General features: G+C 26.6%; 5 protein-coding genes across 11 annotated transcripts in view; 2 read left to right on the forward strand and 3 right to left on the reverse strand.

Annotated features, from left to right (window-relative positions):
• Positions 1–98: 98 nt before the first annotated feature.
• LOC122569723 (syntaxin-6) lies at positions 99–6962 on the reverse strand. 2 transcript variants are annotated; one of them, XM_043731223.1, is made up of 7 exons: positions 6668–6961; positions 5293–5489; positions 4963–5057; positions 4215–4274; positions 3278–3510; positions 3092–3186; positions 99–318 (listed from the first exon to the last, which is right to left on the reverse strand). In XM_043731223.1, the coding sequence occupies exons 1-7, from the start codon at positions 6700–6702 to the stop codon at positions 242–244; spliced, it is 792 nt and encodes a 263-aa protein (XP_043587158.1). In that variant the 5' UTR covers positions 6703–6961; the 3' UTR covers positions 99–241. The 2 variants fall into 2 exon arrangements, with proteins under 2 accessions (XP_043587158.1, XP_043587157.1); XM_043731222.1 differs by lacking the exon at positions 99–318 and having other exon boundaries at positions 1183–3186; positions 6668–6962.
• Positions 6963–7548: 586 nt separating this feature from the next.
• LOC122569608 (uncharacterized protein C1orf112 homolog) overlaps positions 7549–16944 on the forward strand; it is a 32276-nt gene continuing 22880 nt past the window's right edge. For 2 of the 3 annotated variants that reach the window (XM_043730887.1, XM_043730888.1), the window contains exon 1: positions 7549–7793. The gene's annotated coding sequence lies outside the window, so the exon portion shown is untranslated. The remainder of the gene's footprint in view (positions 7794–16944) is intronic. The other variant, XM_043730886.1, reaches the window with a different exon arrangement.
• LOC122569614 (gamma-soluble NSF attachment protein-like) lies at positions 8483–10598 on the reverse strand. The gene is made up of 8 exons (XM_043730902.1): positions 10265–10598; positions 10021–10088; positions 9859–9943; positions 9729–9746; positions 9450–9657; positions 9128–9376; positions 8808–9050; positions 8483–8695 (listed from the first exon to the last, which is right to left on the reverse strand). The coding sequence occupies exons 1-8, from the start codon at positions 10312–10314 to the stop codon at positions 8555–8557; spliced, it is 1062 nt and encodes a 353-aa protein (XP_043586837.1). The 5' UTR covers positions 10315–10598; the 3' UTR covers positions 8483–8554.
• Positions 11147–12173, forward strand: LOC122569617 (DNA polymerase epsilon subunit 3). 2 transcript variants are annotated; one of them, XM_043730921.1, is made up of 2 exons: positions 11147–11468; positions 11649–12173. In XM_043730921.1, exon 2 carries the CDS (start codon positions 11649–11651, stop codon positions 12036–12038), a length of 390 nt encoding a protein of 129 aa, XP_043586856.1. In that variant the 5' UTR covers positions 11147–11468; the 3' UTR covers positions 12039–12173. The 2 variants fall into 2 exon arrangements, with proteins under 2 accessions (XP_043586856.1, XP_043586854.1); XM_043730919.1 differs by having other exon boundaries at positions 11149–11468; positions 11627–12173.
• Positions 12922–16721, reverse strand: LOC122569610 (E3 ubiquitin-protein ligase LRSAM1-like). Of its 3 annotated transcripts, none has more exons than XM_043730890.1 (13): positions 16496–16721; positions 15933–16175; positions 15449–15859; positions 15340–15369; positions 14970–15071; positions 14788–14896; positions 14499–14660; positions 14321–14420; positions 14009–14252; positions 13797–13922; positions 13531–13725; positions 13252–13455; positions 12922–13169 (listed from the first exon to the last, which is right to left on the reverse strand). In XM_043730890.1, the coding sequence occupies exons 1-13, from the start codon at positions 16565–16567 to the stop codon at positions 13044–13046; spliced, it is 2124 nt and encodes a 707-aa protein (XP_043586825.1). In that variant the 5' UTR covers positions 16568–16721; the 3' UTR covers positions 12922–13043. The 3 variants fall into 3 exon arrangements, with proteins under 3 accessions (XP_043586825.1, XP_043586828.1, XP_043586827.1); XM_043730893.1 differs by having other exon boundaries at positions 15933–16195; positions 16496–16651; XM_043730892.1 differs by lacking the exon at positions 15340–15369.

The raw sequence follows: 16944 nt of genomic DNA on the forward strand, positions 1-16944 counted from the left end.
GTTGAAATCAATATAATATATATAAAATACTTGGATATTTCAAACTAGTTATTACCTGCAATTGGGAAAGGGAATTCATAATTATCCTGTCAAAAATGTAATAACTGTAAATATTTATTATAATGGATCATAGAATATCGCTATTAATAATTCATTATTAAAACAGAATTTAACACATTCGTCTAAATGCTATGAAGAAGAACCAATAAATTCTTAAGGAAACTAGGAAATTAAACGAGATTCACTTAATTATAAATAAAATTATTAGAAACACCAATATAGCGGTCAACACTCCAATGGCTACCCATTGTCTCCGATCTAAAACAAACGGAAAGTAACATCACATGCGTCACTTATAAAAAAAGTAGTCAGAATCAAGAGATTTTATCGTCATTCATTGAACAACGGTAAAATTAAACAAGTCATATATGGCATACTATATAAGAAAAATTAATATTTATGTATTTGGCCCTTCTTCAAACGGTAAATATTGTATATTATTTTCAACATGCATTCTTCAACAAACATTTTATAACAATACTATATTTTCTACATTGATACTCTGCACTTAAATATTAAGCTATAAATTTGTTATTAAGATTTAATTTTTCACATATTTTGAAAGATGTTTGCCATATCCATTCAATGCTTTAAAAGTGCAAAGAATCAATATTATAAACTAATTTAAATACCTTTTAAAATTATATTTTGAGTTTGAGTTGTTTATACATAACAAGCAGTAATTGTAACATTTATTAAATTACAGAAGCATCAAAATAATAATTTTTATATATATTCATTGTTTAGAAATTGCATAAACGCATGAATAAAAATTATTTTCGCATAAACATACAAAAGCAAAAAATGAGGAAAAAATGGCATACCTATAAGACACATTTATAAACACGTTTTAAGTGAAAAAGATCATATTCCATGATTGAGAGATTTTATATTGCTTACTTATATGAGTATTAGAGAAACTGAATGTGATAAACAAAGTAAAGTGCTGAAAATTGGTTTTAACAAAAATTTAATGAAAAAATATATTCATTATTATCTCTCAAACACAGAATTCAATATATAACGAGTTCTTATACATATATAATATTGTTGTAATTATTATTTGAATAGTTTCAGTGGGTAGGAGTTTGTGGTACTTTACAGTAACATGTACAGTATAAATAAAGTCTCAAATTTTATTTATCAGTATGTCTTCACAATTGGTCATTTATGTGAAATAATAAGGTATAATCTTTTCTTTTAATTTTTAAATACAACTAGAATAAACAATTTCTCTTTTACGTATGAATTCACAACATTATACTATCAACACTCTTCTAACAATGAATAAACATGTCAGTTTCTAATTTTCAATTCATTTTATTATGTTTTACTTTCTCAAAATGGAGAGAGAGCTTCAGATTACCTGGAGTCACTAAATTTTATAGTACTTATGAACAATCTCATTCGCATTGAGAAACGATCAATCAACAATCACCATACGTACAAATAATTGTTTTCACATTTTTCTCTTCTTTCTCTTCAACACTTTTCTTTCAAACTTTATATTTTCATTTACATTCATTACACACATAAACTGACTGGTACTTTCACAATATCGTATGAATATTTCACACTACCAGGTGCTAAACTATTTTTGTCTACGCTTTAATCAATATATTAATATCACATGTTGTGTACATTGGAAGTAGAAGTATCAGAAGTTTCCAAATTTATTGAAAATGTTTTTCTAATAGTATATATGTATATATGTATACTATATATATTTGTCTATAAATTTATGACATTAAAATTTTCTCAGGCACAAATTACTTGTGCTATCTTTTGCTTTGATACATGTTTCTTTAATTTTCTGATGTTGTTATTGAATTTCATGCTACCATTTAGTGCCTATTGTGCTATGTAAATAAATACTTGAACTGTATTGTTTTAAAATTAACTATCGTTCTGAAACTACAACTGGTCCATTTTAATACTACACTTTTAGAGAGCATTTACTAAATTTAAATATATATAACTTTTTTAAAAACTATACATTTATATACTAATTATTTTATATACATAGATTTTCAACAACTGTTTACATTAAAAAATTAATCTTTGTTTTTGATTATTTTTGTTATGATAAGAATAAAAGTTAACATAACATTTATAAGATCTTATGTTTGAATATATTGTGTAAAGAAAAGCATGAAGATTATTGAAAGATGAGTATTAAAATATAAATTTTTCAATTTTTCCTTTTATATTATTATAATAAAAATGATGAATAAAATAACAGAAAGATCTTTTATAATTTAAGTAGGAGTTCCTACTAAGTATATGGATCAATTTTTACTTTTATTTCATGTTTATAACATGTTTTAACTCATTATTATCGTTTTACTAAAACTTTAATCATTTGATAAATAATGAATAATTTGTCAATTTAATACTTAATATAATAATAAAAGACTAAAGAAATTAAAATGGTTATTTCATTATATGCTATTTATTTTATTAATTTTTTGCTTTAAAAGTAACTTCAATTTAATGAGACTTCTACTCTCCAATAAATTTCTCATTCTAAATAATCATATAGCAGTATAATTCTATATATATTTAATAGAAAAAACAAATCATTAAAAATAAGTGCAACAGTGCTAAAAATTAGCTTAAATTAATGAAGAGAATGAATAGGAAATGACTTATTCATGGATAATCACAATATGCAATGTTATTGTAAAGACAAAATGAATTATTAAATTCATTACACAATTCCATAATTTTTCAGTAAATGTTTAAAATTATTAATTTTGTATCATATAAAAATTAGGTATCAGTAACAAAGCCAAATATCGTAAATAAATTTGAACAAAAGAAAATGCTCAAGCAAAAAGAATACATGGTTTATAAATATTACTGAATAATTATGGTAAAATTATAATAAAAATATCTATTTAATCTCCAGAACACAAGAAACAATTAGTTATTGTATTTGATAAGGATGATAGAGAAGAAGGTTTAGAGGCAAGATCAGAAACACTAGATGTTGCAGTAGTAGGAGCAGGAATGTAATTATTATAATTACCATTACTCATATGAAGAACTTTGGCCATTTTTTTCATTGTTGCATCAAGTTTAGAATCAGTCACCTCTAGCTCATTACCGAATTCATCTAGCATACTGAAACAATTGAAAACATATATTCAAAAACCAGCTAAAAAGTAATATTATCAACAACAATAAATTTAAATAGTACTGATTAGAAACTTACACTGCTTGTTCATCTAATTCAGTATTAATTTGTCTGGATACTGTTTTAAGTGTTCCAATACTTTCACCTATCATGTCTAATTGTTCATCTTGTTGCCTCATCATGTCATTTTGTTGTTGTAATGTGTCTCCCAAAAATTGCCTATTTGGACTATCAATTTCATTTTCCAATTTACTGTACTTTGTTGTACCATGATTGACAGGAACTCGAGCAGGACTGTTATCTAAGAGTGGCTGCGATAAATAACAAAATATGAATATACAAATTGTTAAATCAAAAATATAGCACATACATATTAGCTATAAATATGTGCACATTAATGTAAAGATATTTAATAATTATTTGACAAGTACATTTAAATTATACTAATGTAGTACAAAAATCTTATCTTATGAATTACACTCATAATATCAAATATTGATTTACCGCATAAACCATTTTCTTATTTCAGTAATTTCGATTGCTAGTATCTTATTTGTAAAGCAATAGAAAAGTTGTAGCGTTAAGGAACAAACAAGCAAATTTGGTAATCACTATCAACATTATCGTGAATTTGACAGCTTCATATAGGTGTCGCAATGTATACGATAGTAATTTGCGAGCGAAATTTAAACGTATAAAAGAAAATACATTTATATGAATTATTACTTTCAATTCCATCTATGAAGTTAATATGTTGTGTTACAAACTCTAAATATAAAATACGATAATATAAGTTATTTTTATTTGAATAAATGATAAACATAAATATAATTATGTAGTTATATAATTATAAAACATAATAAGCACATGTATGTATGTCTTATATTTTTCGTGATGTTTTTTAAACTATAATTGGTACTTTCATTGAATGCTCGTAAACAATTAAGACGATAATAGATGACAAAAACTATAAAGATAATTAAATATATATAAATAGCATGTAAATTCGACAAACCTGTCTGGCTGTATTATCGCGATCTCGACCCCTACTTAAATTCATTTTATCCTTCATAGTCTGCAACAAATTAGTAATATGATTGATATATATATATATATATATATAGACTCCGGCCGAATAATATTTAAAATCCTGCATAACATGATTTCTTGTGGAAAAATAAGAAAAAGGTATAAAATAAAATATTTTCATTTTCGACATAGTTTTCGAGGAAATCGAGTTTGAGAATTTATCAAGTATACTTAAATAGAGCTAATTTCGGATTGGACAGATTTAAAATAATCGTTTCGTGTGTGAAAATATAGAATAACATTTTTTCATAAGACGTCTTATTTTCGAAAAAAATTAATTTGATAATTTATCATACGCATGTACTACTAGATCGATTCTTAATTAAACATATTCAAATTCTATTGTCTTGAAAACTAAACTTTGAATGGAACAATTTTATTTTAAATTTTTTGCTTACTTTCGCATCTAGAATAACATTTTATTGATCGTTCAAATATATCTAGTCAATAATTAGCCAAGTTCAAGTATACCTGATAAATTTTGAAACTCGATTTTCTCGAAAACTAATCTGAGAATGAAAAAATTGTATTCTATATCATTTTCTTATTTTTTCACAAACAGTCATGTCATGCTCGTTTTTACACGTTATTCGGTCGGATCTTGCACATTTTCGAAAATATTAAATAAAACTACAAATTAATATAAACATTGAATATTATCTAAGAAGCTTTACCTTAACTTCTTCTCGCGTTTGTTCGATAAAACTTCGTTGAACCGTTAATTCCTTGTTATCTATCTTAAACTTTGTCGGATTTTTTTCTACAATACGTATAGTCACACATATAGTGTATTAAGGGAAATATAGCATATGGATATAAACATTCAAAATTTTAAAAAGAACATTTTTCAATTAATTTTATATAAATTTCAATAATTAAATGACGATTTTTAAGAAAAAATGTACATGTTATCTATTTAAGTACACCATTTTAGTATTAAATTTTAATACTGAAAGAATTAATATCATATATTTTGTAATGTATAGATGTATATCAAAGGATATAGATCGTGTCTTCTAGATCATCGAGATCCCATTCTATTGAGCGTAAGGCTTTTCGTAATTCGGTAGTAGTCCACTCCAATTCGTCACGTGAGATTGGGATTCCCCCACTCACGGTAGAGCTCGTGACAATAACATCTTGTAATTCCGTCCAGCGCCCGTATAAACCGCGGTTTTTATTTAAGGCCTTGCAAACTTCGCTACAAAACAAATAAGCGATCTTATTTATATTATAAATTACAGAATTATAATGAGTACATTAATTAAATATTATATCAGTAGTATAAATAAATTATACATTGAAATATAAGAATATATAATATAGAATAATATAATACATGTAAATAAACAACACAAACTATTATTGTTTGTAAGTAATAAAATGAATAAAATTATTTCATATTTAAGGAGGAAACGATAAATTTTTGCACTGCAACGTTGTTAGTAATTAATGGTTGATTACAAATATGTTATATAAATATAAGCACTTTGACTTAACAAGTGTTATGTAATCGTAATAAGTACTTTAAATATCAGGAAATTTGTTTTTGATACTTAACAAACTAGTAAAATTTTGTGCATGTGAAATTTTAATTAGTTATAATAAATATACATTAAAGTTTCTAGTAATTCATATCTAGTAATAAATAGTGATATCTATTAAATGTAAAAATAAAATAATTTAGGAAATGAGTTATAGGTAATATCAAATAAAATGTCTTTTTTGATAAGAAATATCAATCGATTATATATTGTCACTTTATGTTTGTTGTATCTATTAAATGCGCATTAAAATATAAAAACATTGTATAATAATAATTCAATTATTTCTCAATAAAAATACTAAAAAATAAAAAGAAATGTCTATTGATACATTTAATAGAATGTTGCAAAATTAATATACTTTTCTACGTATTATAAAAACATAAAAATGCAATGAATTTAATCTAAAATTATTCCGGAAAAAGATTCAACGTTATTCCCGATAAAAATAACGAGTCAAACGTTGAACAAATTCAGCGAACAAAATAATACATATAAAAAGTTCAGATTAGAGGGAGGTGTTTATAACGTATGTATATTAAGATAAGATGCAGAATAAATGGATTATCGTAAAACATTCTCAAAGAAAGTTATAACAACTAGAAGTTATTTCGAAACACCAAAACTGAAGTTTCTTTGTAATTTCGTTTATGACTATTCTTAAATTGATGTATATATACGATATCAATGTCACAAAAGGAGCAACAAAAATTCAAAAGCTTGACAACTGCATAAACTTCACTGATATTGATATCGACTTTTTTATGGATAATTCTGAAGCTTGAAGAATATTCGTTAAAATTTCATACAACAGGGAGATCATTTTTTTACTTACTCCTTGACGACAAAGAACGGATTCTCCAGCGTCATTCCTTCTTTTAATTTAAAGAGGTGGCCTTTCTCGCCGCCTCACGGCACCCACAGAAATACGTATACGCGATTTGCCGATCATCGGTGGAAATTCCAAACGATCTTGACAGAACTATCGATACTCAGATGAACGATGACAATAATCAAAATTGACACTTGCTCGCGCTCTAGTGTTATGATACCACGACGTCGTCGTGTATTGTGACGTCTGCTTTCAGTCTTCCTGCAGACGACTATTTATTCGATTTTAACGTTCGTGCGCAAACACGCCTCTCTAACAGCCACTGTAATATTGATTTCGTGTTGAAACTCCTAAAGTGAAGTTCACAGTCATTCGATAGAGGACTGATTAATAATCGAAGTAGTGATAAAATATGAATGATAAATAGTAAAATTTAATATTTGATTATATTATTTATTTAGTTTTGTAACAATATATAGGAGTTTCATGTTCCTTGTTCGTTTAAAAACGTTTTATTACATGATGATATTTGCTCATCTATATCACAGATTGAAGTTTGCGCAGACTTGTTTCGCGCTAATTTTTTGAAAATATTGTGTTGTATAAACTTGACATTTGTTGTTATATTTGAATTTAATTTCAGTTTTAATACAATATGAGATTTATTATAATTTGTTTGTAATTACATAATAAATTGTGCAATTTTAGTTTTTAATTTGTTGCAGAAATAAGTTGAGAAAATTGTTCTATATTTCTAAAGTAACTTGAATTAGCGAAACAAGTGAAAAAAAATATGCGTGAATTTCCAACTATAAAATTTTAATACATTAAAGACTATCGTTTTATGTAGTTAATAATATAAATAATTTTTTTACTATGTATTTATATACAAAACACTCTTAGATAATCACGTATATGTAAGCTTCTTTTTAATTTGTCTGTCCTTAGTGATTTATATTTTTGAGTAGTTGATGTGTCATTTCGCGGCAATCTTTCAAAACCAACAAGTGAAAAATTGTATTTAAAATTTTGTGAATAAGTGAAAAGTATTGTGTTAAAATCTCTTATTTTTTTTTTTTGAAGACATGCCATAGAAAAAGATAATCTGTGATTTTGGAAGACAAAATTTGTGAGTATACATGTATAGAGAGTTCAATTTATTCATAACCTCATTTCTTTTAACTTGTACACAATATCAAGAGAATCAACACGTATTTAAGCGTTCGCAGTAACAATTTATTTTTCTATATATATTTTTACAGTTCGTAAACATGAAATTAGATTATTAAAATATATTTGTGTTTATATATCTTTATTGACAAGATCTGCAATCATCGGAATATATTCTATAAGAACAAAAAAAATATAATACTTATGAAGCAGATATCAACATGAGAACAGTATTTTTTAAAGATTATATTCTTAAACATTGTTATATTCAACATAAATGCATATATATTACATATTTACTTCTTGTCATAGGATTCCTTGCATCATATATAAGGAATTATATCTAAAATATTTTATTTAACTGTTATTTTAAATAAGAAAAATTTCCTTCTAAGCAATGTATTTCTGAAAGTATTTTTAAGAATATTTTTCGAAGTATTTTTTACTAAAGTTTTACTAACCATTAAATAATGCTTAGTAAAAGTGCATTAAAGAATTTAACAAGATTTAAGATTTATGTATATACATATATATATATATGTATATGTATATGTATGTATGTGTGTGTGTGTATATATGATTAGTATGCCTGTAAAGAATATTTTTAGGCATTAAATATATATATATATCTGAATTAACACAATATAATATCTTTTACAAAATAAAATTTGTTTATACTTCAAGATATAAATAGTTAACCTTAATAATAATAATATGCAATCAACATAATCCTTCATATTCTTCGTTATCTTCTTCCTCATTTCCTTTGTTTTTCGAAGGTGCTGCTTGTGCCTCTTCTTTCTCAATAGTATCTTCAGATGACGTTGTAGTAGTATCTTTAGATTCCTTAATACTCATGTTCTGAAAAGTGATATAAATTGAAGAAAATTTTTATAAGTCTTTTTACATGTAGTTTTGTTATATAATTATATTATATATATAGTTTTATTAAATAAACAAATTTATTGCTTACTTGAACTTCACTAGTAGTTTCTTCCACCAATTTTGAGGCATTAGGAGATGTATATGATTCTGCTGCATTTGCTCTTATTCCTGGAGGAGGAATTGCATATTGTTGCTGTGGTAGAGGTATACTTCTAGCGAGTTTAGCATATTCAACATCCATGTGTTTAATGAAAGGATTATTTAATGCTGCTCTTGCAGCATCTGCATCTTCATTATCGTATGCTTGCAGTAACATTTCTAATGTATTAACCTGATGATAAGTAAGAACAAATGAAGATAAATGTAATGGTTTTAGTTAAAAGTCTTAAATTCTTAAATGGTTCAAACCTCAGGAGCTTCACAGTAATTTCCCCATTCTTTAAAAGCTTTCTCAGCTGCTACCTGATCAGCTCGAGCCAACTGTACTAACACTAATGCTACTGTTAATCTACCAACAGAGGGTGCATGATCTATCTGTTGATGCATTCCAATTTCTCTCCGAATTGCATCTGCTGCTTCATCATACATTTGTAGTTTTACTAATAATCTTGCCACTTTGCTCATGTATTCTGCAGCCTGACGTGGACTATCTTCAGCCTTCATTGAAAAGTACATATGATATGACTTTCAATAACATTATCACTAATTACAAAAGTAAATTATATCTAACCATAACAATATTAGCAGCTCGTTTAAATAATTCTAGTGCTTCTTGTGGCTGAGTAGCCTCTATCATTTTGCCTGCTTTATCAAGTACAGTTGCACCTGCATCAGGTGACCCATGCATTTGATACAAAGAACAAGCACTATGTGCTAATTTTGGTGCTTCTGCAAGATTTCCCATTTCTTTGCAAATTAAAACAGCATGTTCAATACTCCTACAATTGAATATATTATAGCAAATGATAATATTTCTCATAATATATTATTAAGGATCTGAAGAACTTACTTTGCAGCATGAAACCATCTTTTGTAGAATTAATGTTAAAGAATAAAATTGCTTCTAAATTGTATAAAAGAAACTTAAAATCATACTCTATCTCAATATATATAAAAACTATATCAATTTAAAAGGATACGATCTATTTTCTTTATAACAATCAGCAGCTTTCATTAAGCATTCTTTACATTGTTGATAAGATTTCGCTATTTTAAAGCAAGTTGCTAAAATAAATAACAGAAAACATGATTATTAATTGTGTGATATTGTTATGTCAATGATTTTTATGTATATATTTTACCTGCACTTGTATATTCATCGGCCGCAACTTCGAAATCAGGTCTCCATTTTAACAGTGATGTTTTTAAGCTATAACATAGATTTACCGTATTTGAATAAGTGGATCAATAAAAATGAAATTATTTTTACGCTATGAAAAAGTACGTATTATCGATTTCATGCAAAAAAATTGACGAAAGTCAGATTAATTGTTGGCATAATTACTCGCAATTCTACATTGACAGTATCTTTTATATTGACAATACCTTTTCTCAGCTTGTCGTATATGAGCATTTCCTTCTTCGATTTTTGACATTTTTCTCCGAATGGTGCCTTGTTTCGATTTTCGTTGTAGTTGGTGATTGCAATGATGAAACTGTCAGTTTCGGAATTAATTTTGGTACCGAATAGCTCTTGTCAAACCACCGTACAGACGACAGATTCTCCGCTTTATACAAACCACGGACTACGGACCACGATACATGCGACATACGACCGTGATACGAACTAAATATTGTTAGACTAGTTTGTCAGTTTCAGGGTTGTTAGTTGCTACTTACTAGATCGAGGAAAAAAGGGAGAAGATCTAATGGTAGTGGTGAAAGTAGTATAGTTAGTGGACTAGTGACGTTGTGACTCATACTGTAGACAAATGGAAGTGGGGAAACGAATAATATTTGTCATTGGACAAAATTCATATCACGTGACACAAGCGAAATAGCTGTAGAGTGCCAGTGGAGGTAATGTGACGTCATATTATCTCTCGTGAGGGATTTTGTCTAACTAAACTATATATGTCATTCTACGATTGTATGTGAAAAAATTTTGGGAGCTATTGGAGTCTTACCATTTTCATATCATTTCCAACTTTATCAATACCACGATTAAAAATTATAGCGAAAACATTATCATTATTTGAAACATTTGTTTACAAAGATTTCCTATCAATATGATTTTATATTTATAAAATAAAATATACGTGACTGTTATATTTTAATAATTATTATCTTTGATAAAAATTGGTAAAATCTCACACAGCATAGATCATTTTTTCTTTTGACGTAACATTCAAATAAATAATGCTATATGTGCTTGTAACTTTCGAAATCGCGCCATTTATTTTATATAGATGGCGGTGTGAATTTTAATCTTGACCTGATGTTTGTGTTATACACTACTCCACCACATACTCATACCACTTGAGAACTTGATTTGTACCACTTGAGAACAGAAGCATGATTGTTGACATTATTTATTTAAATCTAATGGTACAAATGTTGGAAAATTTCATATGCCTGTGACATCTTATCCTTCTTTTCCTTATATGTGTTATTTTCAATATTCATTTTGAATATATGTGCAATTGACACATTGGCGGGAAATAAGAAGAAACTGTGTTTTTATTCCGATATAATTTTAGTATAAGTTAATTAAAAGATAGCTTGAGTGTGATAACATTTTTAAAACAAGGTAATTTAATTCGTAATTTTTATTGCATTTTATTTAATATTTTTCGTTCATACTGCATCATAACCTTAAAGCATAACGTAGTTTATTATAAACAATTAAGATTTTTATCTTTTTTAATATTGTACTACCACCCCCGCAAAAATATTATGTTTATATAGAATAATTAAATAAAAACATCAGATGGCAGAAAGGCTTGAAGATCTTAATTTACCAAATGCAGTTGTAACAAGAATTATAAAAGAAGCATTACCAGAAGGAGTTACAATTGCTAAAGATGCTAGAACTGCAGTGGCAAAAGCATCTTCAATTTTTATATTGTATTTGACATCATCTGCAAATATAATAGCTAAGAAAGGAAATCGTAAAACGATAAGCGGTCAAGATGTTATTCAAGCAATGAATGATATTGAGTTTGAGCAGTTTGTTGACCCACTGCAGGAATCATTAGAGAATTTCCGTAAAGCACAAAAAGAAAAAAAAGATGCAACATCTAAAAAAAAACAACAAAAAAAAGATGAAGATGATGTTATAGAAGAGGAGGATGGAGGAAGAGAAGTTATGGTTTTTTGATATGTATTAAGCAAATAAGTTATGATAAAAATAAGTATATATTTTACACAATTATTGTATAAGTCTACCGAACATGTTAAATGTTTCTATTTATTATTCTATAATAAAAGGTAAAATATATTAGTATAAAAAATTTTCAGTTTAAATTTCCTTCAAATTTTCTAAAACTCTTCAAAGCAAATTGTCTTTTTTAACGTTTTTTATTCATGACTTTTTAAGCTTAACAATATTTGTTTAAAGAGTATATATACATTGGTAAAATGTCAATATTTTATTAATGAATGCTTTTAAGATACTGCACTTAAGAAATGAGATTTTATAAAAAAGTTTTCTTATATAAATTATCATTTATAAAAGCTTTTTTATTATTTTTGGTATTTTTGCATTATTAACTCTTAACCACCATAATAGATTAAAATTGTGATTTTCACAGTACTTGTAAGGCTATTGTATGTACAAATATGTCAGTGATGATTTTATATAAAAGTTGACGTTTGTAGTCAAGTGTTAATAAATGCAACTCATTCTATTTCTTTATTTTCAAATATTTAAAATATTTTCTTATTTTTATTGTAGATAATGATAAAAAAGTTAGATAATTTTAATCTATCTTAGATATAATTGTTATACATGATTTCATCTCTATAAAGTATCATTATTATATTAAACAGTTCATATACATAACTGAATTTTGTTGCCTAAAATTCTATTTCAATAATAATCATAATTTAACAAAAGACTGAAACTATAACATTAAAGTAAATTACTAACTGGAAGAGATATATAATTAAAAAAAATTTGTTGGATAAATTTTATAGCTTTATGAGATATTATTTTTTGTAGATGGAAATATTTAAAGTATTACATACGTATTATATATAATACGTATTATATACGTTATTATATTCTTCCATATAAAATTTTAAATAGTAATTTGTTGATATACTATTAAATTAATAAACAAATAATATCTAAATGGAATTGTTTACAAAAAATATTCAAATTTTAAGGCTTTACAATGTGAATTTTATGGTCTATCAAACTTCTACACATTGGACAATTTGACGAAATCATATTTGCACAACCTGAACAGCAACAAAGGTGTCCACATGGTAGAAAAATTACTTCACACTATAAGAAAAATGAAATCATAAAAATTATATTGTGAATTTTATTGCGAAAATTTGTTAAATAGAATAAACATTTTGCTTACTTGTAAATCAAGGCAAATTACACATTCGGCAGTATTGATGCTCTGAGTAGCATTGTATTCTTGATAATTAGAACTTGTACAAGCTTCTTCTGATGGTGCAGAAGGTATTATGGGTGTTCTAGATTCGTTGAGTTTTAATTCTGCCAAGTAATTTTCAACTGCAAGTCTTATAGCAGTGCGATCATTTTCACAGTGTATTCCAATCTAGAATATGAAATGTGTTATAACTTGTGAATTGAATGATAACGAATGGTAAAAATGAATTAATACTTCACATACAGCTTTCAATTGTTCATCACTAAGATCTGGAAGTAATGATGGCAAAGAAGCTAGAAATGGCAAACAATGTAATGCACCCGCTATTGCAACATGTCGCACTAACGTTGGCTCTAACATTTCCAATAAACCCTGAGGACGTGTTTCCATTAAAGACTGATATTGCATTAACCAAAATTGACTTTGTCTTCTAGAATTCTTAAAAGATAGAATAATAATTTTATAGAAATTATAATAAGAAAGACAATAGCACATAAACCTATACTTACAGTAATACAACGTTGTTGTTCTATGCTATTAATTGTTTCCAGAAGCTGATCTCTTCTGCTTTTCTGCTGTTCTAATAAGTTCATTAGAATAGCACTCAAGGCTACTCTTTTTTCAGCTATTTCATTCTATTTAATAAAATAATAAAATATTTTCATAATATAGAAATCTAAGTGTATGTAAAAAAAATTAAATAGTTATGAATACTACATACAAGTTGCTGGTTAATTTCTAATTTTCGCCTCTCTAGTTCAATGCTCGTAAGTGCAGCTAATTGCGATTGTACCAAATTGACTTGTTGCACGATACTCCAACAACGTGCATCGCTACGTTCTAATAGTGCTGCAACAGCAGCCTTTTGTAAAACTTCATCTTGTCTTAATGTGTCAATTAAATCTTGTCTTTTTTCCGCTTGATCTTGCATTATTTGCGCTAAATGATCATTATTCCTTACTTCTCTGAAATATTTATTAAACGTTAAACGTATTTTTACTTTTATGTAAAATATTATCAGTATGTTACTAACAGTGTGAGTAAAGATTGTGCAGCACAATCTCTATATTTACTATGTTCTTCTAACTTTCTAGTTCTGTGAAGTTCTTCTTCAAGTAATTTCTCCATAGAAACTATTAAAATCATATACATAAATATAAGATTACAATTATATAATGAGTTATATATTGTTCTGAATATTTAATACTAACGAAGAGTATCCTTTGTACGGAACATAAATTGTTCTGTGTGACAAGAAGATAATAGTTGCATTTCTTCTTGTTTTTCCTTTTCTAATAATTCAGCTTGAGTTTGCCTTTCTTCTTCACTGTTTCTTAAAAATTCTTTAATAACATTATCTGCTTCTTTTTCAGCTAAAAGAAATTATTGATACGTTAGCAGTTGTAATTTTGAAAAAAAAACTTTTTTCAATTTTATTAGGAGATATTTCTTTTTATTTTTGAATAAAATAAATATAGTATAGAAATATTTTATTTATACCATTATAAATATAAGAAAGTAAGCGTGCTCTGTTAGAATCTCTTTCTTGTTGTACTTTTTGTAATTCGTGTTGTAACTGAGTTTGTTGTAAAGCAAGATCTTGCAAAAGCTAGAAATAGAGATATTTTAATGCAATATATTAAAAGCATTAATTGTAAATAAGTAATTCTAATTATAGTTACCTTCTTTCTATGTTTTTTTAACATTGTCTGCATCTCCATTTCATATTCTTGTTGCTGCTTGATGTTCTTTTCAACTTCTAATAATGCATTTTGGCGATGCTCCTGCAAGACAAAATAAATCTTCAAATTGCAAATTATTTTTTTTATTTACAAAAATATTATAGAAACAGCTCAATTTCAAAATAATCAGAATTAAAAATAAGCAGAATCAAGCATAGTTTAGAAATATTACAATACAAATATATAAATTTTTATTTTTATAAACATATAATAAGTATTTTATAAATAAAAATTAAGTCTCACAATAAACAGTAGCAAATGTGCAAGATATATTTCAAAGCATACTAAAATAAAAGAAGCATCCACATGCCTTCATTTTTTCTAGCTTCTGTAATGCAGCCTAAAAGTAAAAATCAAAACATTTAAGACACACTGAGTAAGTGCAACATCAAAGTTCATAATCCTATATTATATAATACCTGTACATCATTATTTTTATTCTGATATACCCCTTGCATATCTTCAAAACTTATATTTCTTGATATATCTGTTTCGGAATCAGGCTCTTCTGGTGAATATTTAATGCCACTTTCATTTGCTAGAAATGCTATAATTACTTTTGTGCCTCCATTTAAAATATCTTGAGGTGGATACAATAAGTTTAACCCATCAATATTTAACTCTGCTAATTGTTGTGCATAACCCAAAGATTTAGGGAGTTTATGAAGTTTATTATGACTAATATCTAACATGCTAAGCTGCTTTAAATTTCCCATTGCCTCTGGCAATTGTTTCAATTTGTTTTTTGCCACATTCAAAATGTTTAATTTACTTAAGTGTACTATTTCGTTTGGCAGTTTTCGAATATTGTTGTCTTGTAAATAAAGTTCCTAGAATATATACAATTAAAAAATAATTAAGAAATCTCAAATAATTTCATTTATTCGACTTCAATAATAATACCTTGAGAGAAGCAAGACACATTATGTCTGATGGTAAATGAGTAAATTCATTATCACGAATATCTAATACAACGAGTAATGATAAATCGCTTAAGGCACCTCCACCCGAAAGTGAAGTCAGCTTGTTACTATACATCCATAGCACCTTCTTTCTGAATACTCTACACAGTGAATAAATACCAGAGGGTACATGTTTTAAAGCACATTCAGACACATCAAATATTGGTTCTGGGTTTTCTCTAGCCTATTAAATAATAATAACATCTGTGATATAATTAGCAATATTTTAGTTAAATATTAAATATTATTAATATTTTGTTCGTATTATTAGAAGAAATTGAACATTTTTCATTAATGAAATAACTAAATCAATATTGAATAAACAAGAAACATATTAAATTCTAGTAGTTTTCTTATTTGTACATGTCATTGAAAAATAATAGCATATCAGAAACAATATAATATTATATTATATTGGGATTATCATGTATATATCAAAAGTTAGCTATAGAATCAAGGTTACTTATTATATGAAATGATTAACCTTCATTCATTATGACATACCAGGTATAACTTGTGTTCTAGTCGTGCTTTGTAATCGACATTAACCTTGCTCCCATGCGGTAGAGACATCATTAATCGTATATGTCATGGCAATAAATGAACATTACGAGTGCAGGTCATCCTGCTATTGGTTTCCCTTCAACCACCCACATGTGATTTCGCGTACATACTTTATAAAACGCTAACTGATTTTGTCAATTTGACAGTTGTGTGGTAAAACGCATAAAACAGTAACGTACCTTAATATTTTAAGTCCCTAGAAATATGCAAGATCAGTTTAAAAAAATATATATTTTTCATTGATGTCGTTATTAATTAAATTTTGATTTGTTTATTTTCATCAGAATAGCGGAAAAACATGCGATTTTTATTATCATTAGAAGTGAAGTTCCAGATATTTACGAATTTTATTTTTTACATGTTTATAAAGATGATTACACGAAAAATAT

Source organism: Bombus pyrosoma, linkage group LG7 (assembly GCF_014825855.1).
Source record: "Bombus pyrosoma isolate SC7728 linkage group LG7, ASM1482585v1, whole genome shotgun sequence".
NCBI lineage: Eukaryota > Metazoa > Arthropoda > Insecta > Hymenoptera > Apidae > Bombus > Bombus pyrosoma.

Excerpts from the sequence above, each read along its gene's own strand:
- LOC122569723 (XM_043731222.1), bottom strand. The coding sequence starts at position 6,702 with ATGACGCTGGAGAATCCGTTCTTTGTCGTCAAGGA. Across the intron at positions 5,490-6,667 it reads CCGTTCTTTGTCGTCAAGGA|CGAAGTTTGCAAGGCCTTAA; the intron begins GTAAGTAAAAAA and ends TTTGTTTTGTAG. Across the intron at positions 3,187-3,277 it reads GAATTAGATGAACAAGCAGT|TATGCTAGATGAATTCGGTA; the intron begins GTAAGTTTCTAA and ends CAATTGTTTCAG.
- LOC122569610 (XM_043730890.1), bottom strand. The coding sequence starts at position 16,567 with ATGATGTCTCTACCGCATGGGAGCAAGGTTAATGTCGATTACAAAGCA. Across the intron at positions 15,072-15,339 it reads AGAAGCTAGAAAAAATGAAG|GAGCATCGCCAAAATGCATT; the intron begins GCATGTGGATGC and ends TTTGTCTTGCAG. Across the intron at positions 13,456-13,530 it reads GTGATGAACAATTGAAAGCT|ATTGGAATACACTGTGAAAA; the intron begins GTATGTGAAGTA and ends TTCATATTCTAG.
- LOC122569617 (XM_043730921.1), top strand. The coding sequence starts at position 11,649 with ATGGCAGAAAGGCTTGAAGATCTTAATTTACCAAATGCAGTTGTAACA.
- LOC122569614 (XM_043730902.1), bottom strand. The coding sequence starts at position 10,314 with ATGTCAAAAATCGAAGAAGGAAATGCTCATATACGACAAGCTGAGAAA. Across the intron at positions 9,377-9,449 it reads GAGCTGCTAATATTGTTATG|GCTGAAGATAGTCCACGTCA; the intron begins GTTAGATATAAT and ends TTTTCAATGAAG. Across the intron at positions 9,051-9,127 it reads ATTACTGTGAAGCTCCTGAG|GTTAATACATTAGAAATGTT; the intron begins GTTTGAACCATT and ends ACTTATCATCAG.